A 16,084-nucleotide genomic window follows, 5' to 3' on the forward strand; every position below is an offset into this window, starting at 1 on the left:
CAGTGAATCGTCATCAACCTCATCTATCAACTAAGGTTATAAAAATCTTAATATCAATAAATATTTAAAAATATCTAAAATAAACTGCAAGCATTATACTTCTTCTGCGAGTTCTAATAGAAGGTAGTTTAAGTATAAATACTATCTATTAAAAGTGATATTGGGATATCTGCTTGACATTAAAAGAACTGGCATAGTAGGCAGATATAAGTATTTATTCATGGAGAAGATTTATACTTCTTTCTGCTATAGCACGCTGCTAGATGTCGCTGCACATTGACTTCTCAAAGTCAAAGTCAAAGTCAAATATCTTTATTCAATATAGAAGTGTTTACAATAGTCAAAAATCTACCACCGGTTCGGAATTTAACACCTCGGACCTGAGAAGAACCGGCGAAAGAAACGCAGCGGGATATTTTTTATTCATTTTTTTCTATTTTGCATGTACAATAATAATTATATTTTAGTTATTTGAAACAGCCTGGAGGTGATCATTTCATTCTACTCAGTTATATCGATTGCTATGTGCTATGAGTAATACGTCGGCAGGGTTTTGCTTCTATTTTATATTATATAACAAAAATAATGCTGTTTGATATTCTATGCGTTTGCGTATCGTAGAATTAAAATCTTTTTAATTGTGTTGGTAGCACATGTTTGAAGGAAGGCGCGAGCCGTTTTGGATAATATAAAAAAAATTAGAGGCTTTGCAAAGCATGTCCTATAAGGAAATCAAAATTCCAGTATTATTCTTATCATAACTGTGTAAATAACAACATGCCATTACAATATAATTTTTTTTTCTTATTTATAGTTATAGTTTAAACGATATAAGTAATTATTCGACTTTGTAAACAGTCCAGGTAGGTATTTAAAAAAAGAAAAAAAATAAGAAATAAGTTATTTATTTTTCAGCGACAAATACATACAATTATAAAATTATAATATTATATCCGATATATATACATAAATACATACATATGAATATATACCTATAGTACATACATACTAAAGACCTTTGAAAACTGTGAGATCTATGGAGCTGATTGATGTGATTGTGAAGTCTTGTATATTAAACTAAACTGTTATGCTATTGAAAAAAAAAACAAACTAAAAGCTTACTGCACGAAAACGATGTCCTTTATAGTCTTTGGTATCAAATACAATAGATACATTTATCATATACCATAAATAATAATATACTATTATATTAATTAAATAAATAAATAAATACGGATACAAAATAAAAAAGTCGTTAGATGTATAAACTACATGAGTTTTTCCCTTTGGTATGTAAAACAAACTTCAATCTCTATCGGACGGCTTTAAACATATACAGTATTGGGTACAAATATTTCAGGTACCGGCTTGTGGAAGATTTGAACTTCTTGAATGAAAATATTGGTGAGTGGCTTGATCTGCCAATCGTACAACGGCCTGTCTAATGGGAAGCCAAGAGGGTAGGCACTCATGCGGTTAGCACCAGTACCGTAACCGTAGGTACCTTCAGTGTTTACTCCTTTGCCGACAGATGCCTTTGGTTCATGGTACTCTTGGATGTAGACTAGGAACTGGAATGGCATACCACCAATGCGACCTGAAATTATTTATCTATGTTAAATATACAATCTATTATCAACTAGCTTATTCAAGATTTTTATGTTGAGAGGAATGTGAATTTACATATAAATGTATTTTCATTTTATTTATATTTTAATATCATAAAAACTTGCCTTTAGGAAGCTGAAGACGACGAGGGAATCCATGGAAGTAGTTCTTGGGTTCAAGAACAAATTGTCCGTCTCCGTTGAAAGCCTTAAATGCCTTGTTGTATACTTCAAAACCGGACATCCATTGGTCAATCATGTACATATTCTCGGTTGAGTCACGTTTGATGACCGACTCTCCTTGTGGCACTAAAATTAAATATTTCAAATTCATTTAAGTTCCAAACTTCATTTAATAAGCAGGTATTTTAAACAAATGATATTTATCATTGAAATAAAAATTGTTTTTAATAAACAAAACCAAACTTACATTCATATGTGAATGTGTCCAAATCGAAGAAGTTCTCAGTGTTGAGATGGAGGGGAATTTCGAAGCCCTTGCTATCATACTTGGGTGCTAAGAAGAATTTGACAAGAACAGTCTTGGCGACATCACTCTTGACGTTTACGCGAACCTTGAACACTTTGTGATTTAACTGTGGACGCTGAACCAACACACTGACTTGGTCTGCACCGGTCTTAACTGAAAATAAATAACGATTTAAGGTAAAGGACTCCAAAACATATGTCCAAATATTTGCATTTTTATTTCGAATAGCTACTTAGCTTACTTTCATTTTCGTTCATGGGCATAGCGTTGGTCACGTTAAGGTAGGTGTTCTCGAAGTACGTGACAAGTTTGTCTACCTCTACTTTTTGAATGGTGACTGCGGGATAAGATAATTCTTCTGGTTTGTACAGAGGAAGGTAGGATTGCCATAATGTGAACAATTTAAGAATTCGCTTCGTAATCATATAGAACGCTGGATCACGGAGGGTTGTTTGGTAAATTTCCAATGTAGATGGAATAGTCAGTGGAACTTGTCTGAAAAATAAAAATAATAATCAACGTATTGCCTCATTAAAATATTTCAATAATAGATATAACAATGCTCACCCGTTCCAGTACATCTTGTTAGACTCGATAGAGTTACCAAGTAATTGTTTCCATACGTTAAAGATACTTCCATAGTAATTTAGGTTAGGAGAATCTACGTTTCCTTCTATTACTTTTCCAAGTACGTCGATGGCTTCTGGTGTTCGTAGATCAATCTTCTCACCACTAGCCTACAAGTACAAAACCGAAATTGTTAACTAATATATATTTTGAAAATAAATTACTTTAAAAAAGGAGGAATAACGAATAATATTACTCACGCTAATAAGGTAACCGACTTCGATGGCGTCACGGATACGGCTTTCTAGTTCTGTGATTCTTTCAACATATGAAACAAATTTGGGTTGATCCATATTGAAATGGTTTGGTCTAGAGGCGAGTGGTACACCTTCGTATACTAAGCCACTAGAATATCCTCCTTGAACAACGTCCAAGCCCAGTTCCGAAATTTCACCGAGACCGTTTGATAACCTCTCCATGTAGTAACGAGTTGAGAGTGTCTTGATGGAGTACCAGAAGAATTCTCCACGTTTGTATTTCATCAGAGGCTTAGTGGTACCACTTAACCAGTAAGGGAAAGTGATGTAGTTGTTATAATAAAGAGCATTTAATGCGTAGTCGTTCAAATAGTATGCCATACGAATATGGTCACCTTCAACGTATGGCCAAACTGTAGAGTTCCATCTGATCACAACATTATCATCCCACACGTATGTTTGTGGGTAGTAGCTTACGAAATTCTTTCCATGTGTGTTAATTCTTTCAGCGATGCTCATTATTTTTCCGTTGTGGAAGTACGACGGGAAAATGTCGTAAATTGGTGGGATAACAATTCCTTGAGTTTCAGGGTAATGCATTATGGCAACGGACAGCACGTACACAAATAGTCCCTCGTTTATGCGCTGTCTTAAATAGACGGCAGTTTTAAAGAAGGTACTGTAGTCCTTAGCCGAATACAACAAGTTGAACAATGTAACTGTCTCGAACTTTTGAGACTGCTCTAAAATGTTGAAGGGAACAGATTTGGGCAGAAGCATGTTGTATTCTTGTAATTTCAAGAACATCTTCAGTGCTGTTACATTCTAAAAGATTTAAAGTACATTTTTTTAATAGGACCTTTACTTATAAATTAAATTGCTATAAAAATACTTGTTTTTTTAACTTACTTTGAATTGTTCGACATTCTTCTCTAAGTCGAAAGTCTCGACTATGGTCTTTAATGTTGGATCGTAGATTGGTTCATTTACGTGGTAAAATAAGGAAGACAATTCCATCTGCCGTTGTAGGAACGTCTTGTCAGCTATAAAACAAACGTTGCATCAAGTATAACCGATGTACATATTTTATAACTTTCATTTTATAAAACAAACAAATTCAAACTTACCGATTTTCGTCGGCCTGACATTATATTCTACGACATCTGAAACCGCTTGCGCTACCAGGAGCGCGAGCACGACAAACACAAACCGCGCCATGTTCGTTTGTGAAATTTCTCTTTGAACCAACATATTTATACCAAAAACCAATCGATATTAACCTCTTTATCACCCAGGTCATGTCTTCAAAAGAATCATTCTCATACGATAAGGAAAGTCGATGGGTCATTTCAGATGAGGTAAACATTATATAGTACTTTTTTGTTGCTAGTCTAGTATAGCCGAACCAGAGATATTTTAAATATAGAACCATTAATAACGTTTTACAATTTGAAATAAATAGAAATCAACATTTTTACCTAAATATTGTGATACTGTATAATTCTTCTGAAGTATTACATAAAAGTTCACACTCTCCTAGATAACGATTTCTTCTTTTCAAAAGAATTCAGGATACATATTTCAATTGCATTATTTTTATATTTAGTTCTGGAGTTTGGAGTTACCTTAAAATTCGGCGCTTCAAAAGTAAAATAGTTCGCCTTATCTACAACCAAATTAACGATGCATTATTATTATTCTCTTATGTAAAAGATTACAATTATAATTACAATATAAGTTATTATTACTGCCTACTTAAACGTACAGATTTCGTTTTAAACTATTCATAAAACAGGACGCCTCATTAGGATAAACGTTTCTACCACATCGAGCGATTAATTAATCGAAGAACATATTAAAATCGGTAGAAAAAGGTACGATGCTGTGACAAGCGCCAATATATCACTCGTTGTGTTCCACCGCACGTCCAAACTTTTGACGTATGAGTAATTTATTGGCCTAAAAAAATAAATTACCGGATTGCCCACACATTTGTTGGAGCCAAGGTGGTTGATTCGGCTCCCGCAAAAAATGAACGCCCGAGGCCCGATATTATGTCGCTACTTGCTTGTAAAATCACTAATAAACTCGGATGAAATTTATCAAAGAACTGGAGATTTACTCGGGATCCTTTTGATTAATATTACATCTGTTTTTTAAATATTTTACGAACAAACTATCTAAGTTTTAATTAAAAATAGCTTATGTTTTTGTTTTTTAGGTAAAAACACATGTATGACATATAGTAAGCATACATAATAATTACTGTTATAATTACATATAATTAATTACTGAATTAAATTTATATTAAACTAAATTTTTAAAAAGATTTACATAGAGTAAACAATTTTATAAACAGAAAACCGTATTTGTTAATACTCAAGTAGAAGATTTAGAGCTTAAGCCACCACGCTGCTTATATGTTTGACAATCGATGCATGCAAATATCCTCACGAAGTCCTCATTCACAGCCGAGAACGAGATGAATTAGTCAAAAGAAACGCAAAGTCTTAATTGAGCGGGTTTGAACCCGCAATCTTCCATTCAGATTCACCTGCCCCAGCCAATGGGCCGTCTAATATTTGAACATGTAATAGGTTTTATAACAAATGCAATTAAACACACAGTTAAATATGTTGTTTCAATGCAAATGACAGTGTATAAGACTGACGGAGAGTTATGCCCCGTTTAATATTCATGTATTTGTTTTCGACGCCCGTTTCGCCCGACACTTTACCGATGAGCGTGTATTAATTATTCCAGTTGGACATGAGCTCGCATTGAACCCTGCACTTTTCCATGTTATGTCCGGAATAACGAGATTCTCGTTTGCGTGGTATTTTTGATCGGTTATTTGTTTATTCAGTTCAATATTCTAGACTGTCTCCGTTAGATTTTATATCGACACAATTAGTATATCATTTCAAGGTCGCGATTGTGTGTAATGTTTGTAATGAAGCGATACTTATAATATTTTTATTCCGTTTTGAGTCCATTTTTATACTTTCAGTTTTAAGGGCCAATTTATGTAATTATCCCTTATCACATTACTTGGATAAGTATCGCCTTCCGGATGTGTAAGACAAATTAAATTAAATAAAAAATCGTATAAAATAATTTTGTATTAAATTTGTTTCGTTACACTTAAGCGAATTAAATATTGTCTAAGCAAGTATTATAAATAAATAAAAATAAATAACCAGACCAAATATCAATATAAAATCTGTTTGAATACAAAACAGACCGACTTCGACGAACCGCACTCTCGCTTAGTTTTTATGGACTATCAGAGAACAGAGACGTCAAAATAAGGGAAAGTACTGTTAATCCTCCTTAAGGACACCTTAAGAAATGAGATTAACTCGAGTGACAACAAATAGACAATCTTCACAATATTTTGTCAATTTCGCACCACAACTGGTGGTCGTATCTTCATTTCCTCATTGCGTTAATATTCCTTTGTGTTCGAGGTGGTAAAAAGGAAAATTGAATATCAACAGGGTGCTTCGCTATTTCTTTTATGGTATTAACAGTTTCTTACAATAGATTTGTTTTGTTTTCGAACGTAGCTTTCACTTGAATAAACTTGAGTACTTTTACATTGGATTATTAGAATATTTTTGTATAAATAAAATGTTTATATTGTCTATGATATATTTTCGTAGGATAGCAAATTAGATTAAGTATTCCTTTGTTAAGATACAAAGGGATAAAAGGCGGCTTTTTCTGTACTGAAACCATTGTGTTTTGATTTTGAGGTCATTAATGTAACGACTAATTAGTGTTTAATACATTTCAAGTACTTTTGTTAATAAAATTATATTTCCAGCTTATTAGCACTTCAGTAGAAGAATCACCACGTTGTTCGCAAGTCCGTGTCTCTTACCTTTGGCTATTTTGTACGAATTCTTTGGATAATTTAACTTAGTTGAACAGTGAAGTAGGAATACGTAGAGCTGTAAATTAATATAAAGTACTTTTTTCTAAACAATACAGGATAAACATTTTAGGAATTTCCTCGAGTTTTAACTTAATTTAAGCGAATAGTTCATCCATCAAATTATATACTTTATGGGCAGTTCATACACAATGAACGATATAACTTCTTTGCCGTTAGTAATTATTATGTACCGTGTTTAGAAATGCGTTATTTAAGCATTACCTTTTAATGACGATAGATTAATGGTTAGAGGTTATGAGTTCATTTATTACTAATATAATTATTTTTTATTATCATAAATAAATTTAATAGATAGTAGACCTAACTAAATAGGATATAAATATTTTACTTCGATATTTGATTTGCTACTAAAATGGTGTATTTTATTTCATCCTAAGCTGCATGTTTAAGTATATAATATATTATTTATGTATAACTGTATAATTGATATTACATATAAAAAATATATATGTAGATAAACAGATTAAAGGAGCGTATAAAGTCTGATACGAAGCAATACGCGGCCTTATCATTAAAACAGCGATCTCCTCCAAGCAACCTTCGACGGAGACGGACCGAGTTGAAGTTTTATGATAAATTTGGGGAAGAGCAAAATAGTCTATAAGAATAAATAAATATGTATGAATCTTGTATAAAAATGTCACATAACATATTTTTAGTTACGTCATTTACAAAAACTATATATTAAATTATTTTTACTTTAATATTACTGATAAACTAACTGCTCGTCTCGACTTGGTCCGGGCGATACAAAAATATTAGTAGCTTTATATATATATATATATATATATATATATATATATATATATAAATAAATAGACTTAATATTACAGTTGGTGTTAGCCGAAGCAAATCATTGATTGATCAAATGAAACATTCTAAACACTGATAAGAATCTCACTGAAAACAAAATCGATTAACTTAATAAATCCAAATAATAAAACAAAAAAAATATCAATGATAATAATATTAAGTCAGCCTAAGTGCCTGCTTCCTAAAATATTTATATGGCGTATACCAAATAGATACATATGTCTGTAGATATAACATGTCTCAGTGCGTCGTACACCTATAAAATGCATATAGGCTCTACAGTTCCCTCAATAACAATCTATTACTGGTCGTAAGACTGATTGCAGGCTAGAGTACCGCCCACTGACAAATTTACTTCTACCACGAAACAGCAATGCATTGTATAATTTGATCCGATACGTAAATTGATTGGGCCAATTTAGTAATTAACGTAAGGGAATAACAATGTAAAGAAAGAATAGAAAAAAAAAAACATGTTACTTTAACACAGCACATATTATTATACACTATATATATATATATAATATATTAATAAATACGTAGCTAAAGGAAAAGAACTCAATCTTTCCTTAACATATTAAAAATAAATGGAACAATTAACACAATTTTATTATATATTCTTAAAAAGTAAATACAATTAAGAAAGCTAACCTAAAATTAATAATGTTTAATTTTATAAGCATACTTATTTAGTAATCTCATGTATAAGATCATTTTTTTATTTAATGGAATTTATGAATGATGAAACCACCCAGTATGAATAAGCTGTGCGACGCTTAACACTGGTTTCCAGTGGTAGTGTTACGGCTCCCAATCAATAAAGAAATAAATGTACGTAGATTATATTAAAAATAAAATATAGTATATGATATCCTATAATACCATAATACGCATGTCTATTTGCACAGATGACTTCTTCATATAAGTTAGTCGACATCTGTATTCCAAACAATAATTTAACCAAAAACAATTGCATTTACAATATTATCTTGCATTGCTTTTATTAATGCCGACTATAATAATAGACATTAAATCGTAACCTTTGATAAAATTCGAACGACTATTAAATTACGAAAATTAAACGGTATCGCTAACTTACCTAACGTACAAAATAATATCATTAAGGTGTGTCAGAAAGGTTACTGATTAAGTTATTATAAAATGATATCGCATATAAAATTTTATTGTTATCAAAATTTATATAAATTTTAACTTATTTCGTCACACGAATATTATTCCGCTCTTAATAGAGATTATGATATAACCTCCACATAGTATAAAACAAAGTCGCTTTCCTCCAACTGTACTTTTAGATCTTTTAAACTAAGCAACGGATTTTAGTCCGATTTTCGTCAATAATCCGAGTGGTTCAAGAGGAAGGATTATATGTATATAATAATAGTAATTTATATAGTAATTTAGTACATTCTCATAAACATTATAAGCCTGTAATTTAAATTTTCCTAACCGGAAAAAAAAACAGGAATTTTTCATTTATTCTTTATTCGTCAATCTAAGATCCATATAGAACTTTATATTACCCGTGTAAATATATACTAGCCTGTAAATATGTCCTGCTACTGAAGATAATCCTATTGATTTTTATGGCTTGGAACTCATTACCATTTTGCATTTTGCTCATTTTGCAGGTTTAATACAAAAAAAAAGAAAAATTGACAATAATTATATTCATGACTTAATTTAAATGTAGAAAAAGTATAATTTGCAAAATATATTGGTAGTTGAATGTCCTAACTAGGTAAAGCACACGGTATTATTACAAATAATATCCAGTGGTAGGTATGTAACCTTGAACCAAATTTATGGTAAATACTTGTCGATAATAAAATTTACTCAAAATCAATGTTTGTGTGAAAACAAATGTATTATTAAAAGGCTTCTAGATTTCCGAAACCAATCCAGAAATGAATATGTACTTATAAATATTACGTAGCCGACGAATCGTAGGGAGCACTATAAGAGATTAAGAACTTTTGTTCTAATACATAAAATATTGTTTCGTTCTAGGCGTGCTTCTTTATAGAAATTTATATCACTACTAGCAGTGTATGGGATATGCCATCAGAAACATTACCCAGAAATCCAGAATGTTAAGTATTAGAGTATAGAGGTATCCTGCAGTATTAAGTTTTATGATTGCGTTGTCTATAAATTAATTTCCATATTGTTAATTTAAAAAATTCGCACGTACGTGCTTGCCCAATTCGCTTATGATGAATTTTCAAAATGTTTTTGTGCTGTTTTTATTCATAAGTAGAAGCAAAATGTCCAATTTTCATTTTGTTCTCTATTTGACTGCCTCAGAGAATTAACTTAGAAAAACGATGTTACAACTATCTTTTACTCACACAATGCCTTAATACTATATTCCATATTTGTAACTTTAAAAATTACTTCCATGCGAACTATGTTTTATTTAATAATAGAAGCTTTCGTATTTCTAAAACTAAATAAGATGAATTAACAAACAAATTTCATCCACTATTGAACAACCTTAGGTGATGAATTATGAAAAATCATTTCTCAGTGCTCCTTACTTCGTTTAATAAGAAACTCCTATGCAAAATGTTATCCTGTTAGACCCACCTGTTTAGATTGTGCATTGTATTTCAGTTAGTCATGTTAAAATGTTCATACTAAAATTTTAGGTGCCGTCATATATAAAACGATAACTTTACGTTTTTTGTACAAATAGAAGACTTCGAAAAAGTTTACTTCAGAATTGATTTACAATACAAAAAAATATTACCCAAAATTTTGTAATAGATCGGAACTTTTGTAGTCCACAATCAAACTCACTTAAAGAATTTAATCGTGTCGACCGCACATTACGAACACTCGTAAAATGAACGGGAAACCGTCAAATCTTCATATCCCGCTTTCGTGCTATATGACCATAACAATTTCGAGTCGTTTATATCTCAAATTAACTATTATAAAGAATATAATCGCGTATTCTATAGTGCACAAAAAACAGGATTAGAATAGTCAATAATTCTCGCGCCTGAACCAATCATAGCTGTCAAATTCTAACGAGCTTCGCAGACAGATATTTTCTTAACTAGAACGATGCTACTAAAAGAACCACTCAAGAACTCGTTTAAGCCACATACATTAATTGCAACTGCAAAAACATATAAATCGCTTAATGAAATTATTTGGAATCTAGTTTATAACCTTTTCATTTTCCCTTTCCATTTCTTGATTGAGTTAAAATCAAAGCTAAAAATTATTATATATTACATAAATATTATATTATTATACAAATACTTTTTACTGTATGTATGCATTATAAAACCACAATACAAAAAAATACTACAACTAAAAATAAATCTGTCTGTCTCATTTGTACAGGTACTGGACAAAACTTAAAATGGTAGATAGATTTTTATACCCTGGCGGAACAAACAGTGATACCGAACTAATAAATGAATAAATTAATTTAAAGCCAAGGTCAATCGGGATGAAGATTCTAGATTCTAGGATTCCAACGATACCCCACACATGCATACACACACATACACAATATACTTTTATACCCATAAATTTTGCTTATAAGTTTAATAATGTTCAAATAAATATAATATAATACTTGACTAAAACAAAATAACCGGAGGTGTTAGGCACACAGCATGCGAATTTAGACTAGTTACATTTAATTCGTATTTAAAATGATTTCTAATATCCATGATCTATATTATAAATTAAGATAAATAAAGAAATATAAAGGAAATTATGTAACATTAAAAATAATTATAAACTTTAACTTTACATTATTTAAATCAATTAGTTAATTAATTATTATTTGTATCAATTTCAAAGTTGATATCTGTCAATATGTTAACGATAAGTTTATAGGGATATAGCAACAGGATAACGCTCAGTATTATAATTAACTGACCTCGTGAACTCAAGGAGGTCAGTTACACCGAATTAGTTTAATAGACTTTAAGTTTATTTCAACAACGCAATAAATATATTTCAAAGATAAAAAATATAACATATTCTTTTATTTTAAAAGAAATTGAATTATGGACGAGACAAGGATTTTTATTTTAGTTATTAGATAAATGTCATAATTTTTCGTCTTAAAGAAAAATAAAGTATCAGTGCAATAAGTATTATACAAATAAGGAGCCGAAATTCGTAAAAAATAATAATATTTTAAAACAAATAGCTCAGTTATACTGTTATATTGTACTTTGAGATTCTTATATCAATTGTTCAAGTTAAAGTAATTTTCTTGGATTGAGTCATACAAATCATTGAATCTAATAACACACTAATATTAAAATAATCATAGGTTGTAATATATGAGTATGCAGAGGCTCATTTATTACGTACACAAATTGGGTGAAGATAATTTAGCTACAAACAAAGGTTAAGTAACTTAACGTAAGTTAACTACAGATTAATAGTTCGGTATAACCGTAATCGTGCACATCGCGTTCGCATCACACCTGTGGCCAGCATCAAAAGCGCCGCCCCCCACTGCTGTATCACACGAGCCGCCTCGTGATACACTCCCATGAGAACCAAAAAAACCATCAATGATAATAATCATCAACTAGATGTGGCTTTGATGTTGAGTGTAAGAATCTAATGTGGACATTTTTATATATATATCAAAAATCAATGTGAGATCTGCAAAAAACATATTATCAATTAAACTTAAGGTTTATAATTTTATGTATATTATTAAATGTAGATCCAATAATTTACGACACTTTACAAACAAAGCTGCTTTAACTTACTAACATAATAAATATTTTGTATGTAGCTAGTGTAAAATTTAATCTATTATTAAATTGTGATGGCAATAGAATAAAAAATTTTTTTGAGTAAATTAAACCTCCCAAAGGAATTTTGTTAGCTTCTCCTGCTATATATATGTATATATATATATATATATATATATATAATGTATTTCTTTACACATTGTTCACCAAAAATAACCTTATAGCTAAACAAACCCAAAAAGCGGCAAACGTAAAAATAACACATAAACAATAATTACAATATTAAATGTATAACAACACCCTCTAATATATATTAAATAAAAATCCACCGTAGGACTCTTCCATTCATTCTACGTCGTTATAACAATCCGATAATAATCACCTTTTCAGATTTTATTGATTTGAAATACCTAATCGGCAGATTGATTTCTTTATAGCCGACCGAAGGCGGGTCGTCTATTGATCCTATTGACGCTTGTCTAGGTATTAATTGAGTTAATTGCCCAGGAATTGATGATCTTCACGCGTCCATAGGACTTGTTTTGGCACCTTATTAAGTCCTGTGGGAACATTATTGATTGGATCCCATAAGATTAGGATCGTAAAATAAGGTCATATTTAGAGAAAACCAGTCATTTTTCAAGGCTTCATTGATATGACTCATTGACTCAATCTTTTCATTCTACTTACTGTTGGAAGTTAAAAGAAAAATTGAGAATATTTTATTCAAAAACAGATTTCTATAAGTATTTTATATAGTACGGTTACTTAAATGCTTCTGAGCTTTTAGTATTCTCAAGTATGCTTTCACAAAAACTTTTAACTAGTCATTTTATAAGATTACATTAAACTTAAAGTTATGAACTTCAAGTTCAGCGAACTAGATTGTAGATTGTAATAAGTTAATCCTACGAGTAATTTAAGAGACATTTTGTTATGCGTATAAATATCTATTAATTTTCCTATTATTATAATGTACAGAACCCTTAAATATTTATATGTCTAGATATACTGTCAGAGCTGAGAACGTTTCGAACAAACTAGTGGCAGACTGTTGCTATAACAATAACTGCTACAAGTATGTACACCCATACTAATCAAGTTACTAATGACGTTTGGTAAGAGTCAAGCGCTGCTCGTTTGTTTTAGTTCTTATATTGCAACACTCTATCTATAAATATAAATAGTGTAAGAAATGAACCATAAAAAGTATAGTACTTGCAAACAGTATTATTTGATTCGTGCCCGAATTAAAACTTGTAAACTTCTATAAATATAATTTTATCCTCTCTGTCGACAAACGTTTTAAAAGATTAGATTTAAAATTACATTTCCATAATTCTTATCGAACTTTATTTAAATACCTAAATATTGCCTAATGTACGTAAAATGAATTTTCGGGAATAATTTATACATGTTTGCAATGTCAAAACTGGATTATGGACGCTCGCTTTTATCCTAAGCTCCTCTTACATATTTTATTACGAGAAAATCCAGACTTCAAACATCTTCTATTTAAAGAAAAAATTAAAAAGAGAATTATCAATTATTGTCATATTTTAAAATACATATGCATTTTATTGTTTTATATTCTTTGAGCTTTTAATTCAAATATTATATATTGAAATAAATTGCAAAAAAAACATGTTTTTTATTGTTCTTATATGGAATGAAATATCGTTTATTGCGACAATATAAAACAAATTTATAAAATTCGTTCAGTGATATAGTCAGACATGACTGCAAGCATTAGGCCATCTCATTTTTTTTTATCGTTAATCATAAGTTAAATAATATATATAGTCAAATTGTACTTCAGTCAGTTAGTCTTCAGTCAATATGCAAAAAAAAAATTTTAAGGCCCGTAGGCATGCGTTCATGTAAGACCAGCTAATGAACGCGCTCGGAAGACTTGTCGTGTTGTCCGATAGATGTCGTCACTTGATCTATGTTTGTGAATAATATTTTTTTGGACACGATAATAAGCAAGTTAGAACCAAATAAATATGTACAAACATTTGTATATGTATATATACGTATATACACACACACACATCAATCATACCTTCACAAACACACATAGAGATCGTAAAACAGTTTATGAAATTAGGAAAAAAATCGGACCAATTACAATAAGACGTTGAAAATAGCTTAAGACTATAATAAAATATTATTAACCAATACCATATAAAAAGGTTTACAGTAAAATTGAGTTAGAAGTATTTTTTATAAAAGAACACATACAGTAAATTTATGCTCCTCTAAAGTTAACGTCACTCGAAATATAAATTCCTTATCAGAACAATGCAACATCAAGGTTTAGTCAACAGGCTCTTGACCGAGCATAAAATGTTTCCGAAGTCGAACAAAGACATCAATCGGTTCACATTTCATCTCAAATTACACGTGTTTACTCACAAACGGACACGTTTAATGCTAACTTTTGTACGTTTTGTTCGAAGCTTCGTATACGAAACGCTGACGTTCCACGAAATACGCCACGGGCTATTCCTAAAATTAGAACATATTAAACTTTCAAGATAAATTGAACTTAGTCACATGTTTTATTCGAAAAGGTTGTATATCCCCATATCTGAATAATAAAATTTTTACTGTTTCGTAATTAAGCTCCAATGTTTGCTAAGGTTCCTTTCTCTGCTTTGCAAGCAGTCCTATTGGTACCTAAGAGAGGAAGTCCTTCGTAATTTTGAGCTTAGTTTAATGTGAATACACATGTGCCAGATTTTCAACCGGCACGTGCAGGTCTCCTCACGTTTTCCTTCACCGTCTAGCACGAGATAAATTATGAACACAAACTAAGGATGCGAAAATCAACAGCGATTTACATCTTATATCCATTATATCTTTTGCATGTATAATAAATATATATTAATTTAATTGGGTAAATTGCGGTTTACGATTTATGACGTATTAAAAAAATACTTGCTACATCTCGTTCAAATCAATTTTCGGTGGAAGTTTGCATGATAATGTACATCATATATATTTTTGTCATTCTCTTATTTTAGAAGCTACAGGGAGGGGGACACACATTTTACCACTTTGGAAGTGTCTCTCGCTCAACTATTAAATTAAAAAAAATGATATTAGAAACCACAATATCATTTTAGAAGACCTATCCATAGCTACCCCACACGTATGGGCTTGATATATATATATTTTTTTAATTTCAGTCCTAGGTATGATGGTGAACCACCAAAATTTACTGTTTTTTTTTTCTATTTTTTTGTGAAAATCTTAATGCGGTTTACAGAATACGGACGGACAGACAGACATACATGACGAATCTATAAGGGTTCCGTTTTTTGCCTTTTGGCTACGGAACCTTAAAAAGGGTTTTTGCAAGAAGTGTTTCTAGATTCAAATAAAATAACCGATCGTACCTGACATACACTTCGCTTAAGTAAACAGGAGACGGTATAGATTACAGCACTTATAATAAGTGTAGAAGCAGCATTAATTTCATGCTAAAAAACCTTGACCTGAATCTAGTACCATTATATAATATTTAATTTTTTCTTCTTATTAGGCAATGAGGAAATAAAGTTAAAAATAGATCTTCTTATCTAACCGTTATAATGGTTCCAATTAAGGAAAGAAAATAATTT

General features: G+C 30.7%; 1 protein-coding gene across 1 annotated transcript; it reads right to left on the reverse strand.

Annotated features, from left to right (window-relative positions):
• Window positions 1–1,232: 1,232 nt before the first annotated feature.
• Window positions 1,233–4,143, reverse strand: LOC125070081 (acidic juvenile hormone-suppressible protein 1-like). Its single transcript, XM_047679779.1, has 8 exons — window positions 4,049–4,143; window positions 3,831–3,964; window positions 2,925–3,746; window positions 2,665–2,834; window positions 2,339–2,592; window positions 2,038–2,250; window positions 1,734–1,916; window positions 1,233–1,597 (listed from the first exon to the last, which is right to left on the reverse strand). Exons 1-8 carry the CDS (start codon window positions 4,137–4,139, stop codon window positions 1,326–1,328), a joined length of 2,139 nt encoding a protein of 712 aa, XP_047535735.1. The 5' UTR covers window positions 4,140–4,143; the 3' UTR covers window positions 1,233–1,325.
• Window positions 4,144–16,084: the final 11,941 nt, after the last annotated feature.

This window comes from Vanessa atalanta, chromosome 16, assembly GCF_905147765.1.
Source record: "Vanessa atalanta chromosome 16, ilVanAtal1.2, whole genome shotgun sequence".
In the NCBI taxonomy this organism is placed as follows: domain Eukaryota; kingdom Metazoa; phylum Arthropoda; class Insecta; order Lepidoptera; family Nymphalidae; genus Vanessa; species Vanessa atalanta.

Excerpts from the sequence above, each read along its gene's own strand:
- LOC125070081 (XM_047679779.1), bottom strand. The coding sequence starts at position 4,139 with ATGGCGCGGTTTGTGTTTGTCGTGCTCGCGCTCCTGGTAGCGCAAGCG. Across the intron at positions 3,747-3,830 it reads AGAATGTCGAACAATTCAAA|AATGTAACAGCACTGAAGAT; the intron begins GTAAGTTAAAAA and ends TAAATCTTTTAG. Across the intron at positions 2,835-2,924 it reads AAGTCGGTTACCTTATTAGC|GCTAGTGGTGAGAAGATTGA; the intron begins GTGAGTAATATT and ends TTGTACTTGTAG.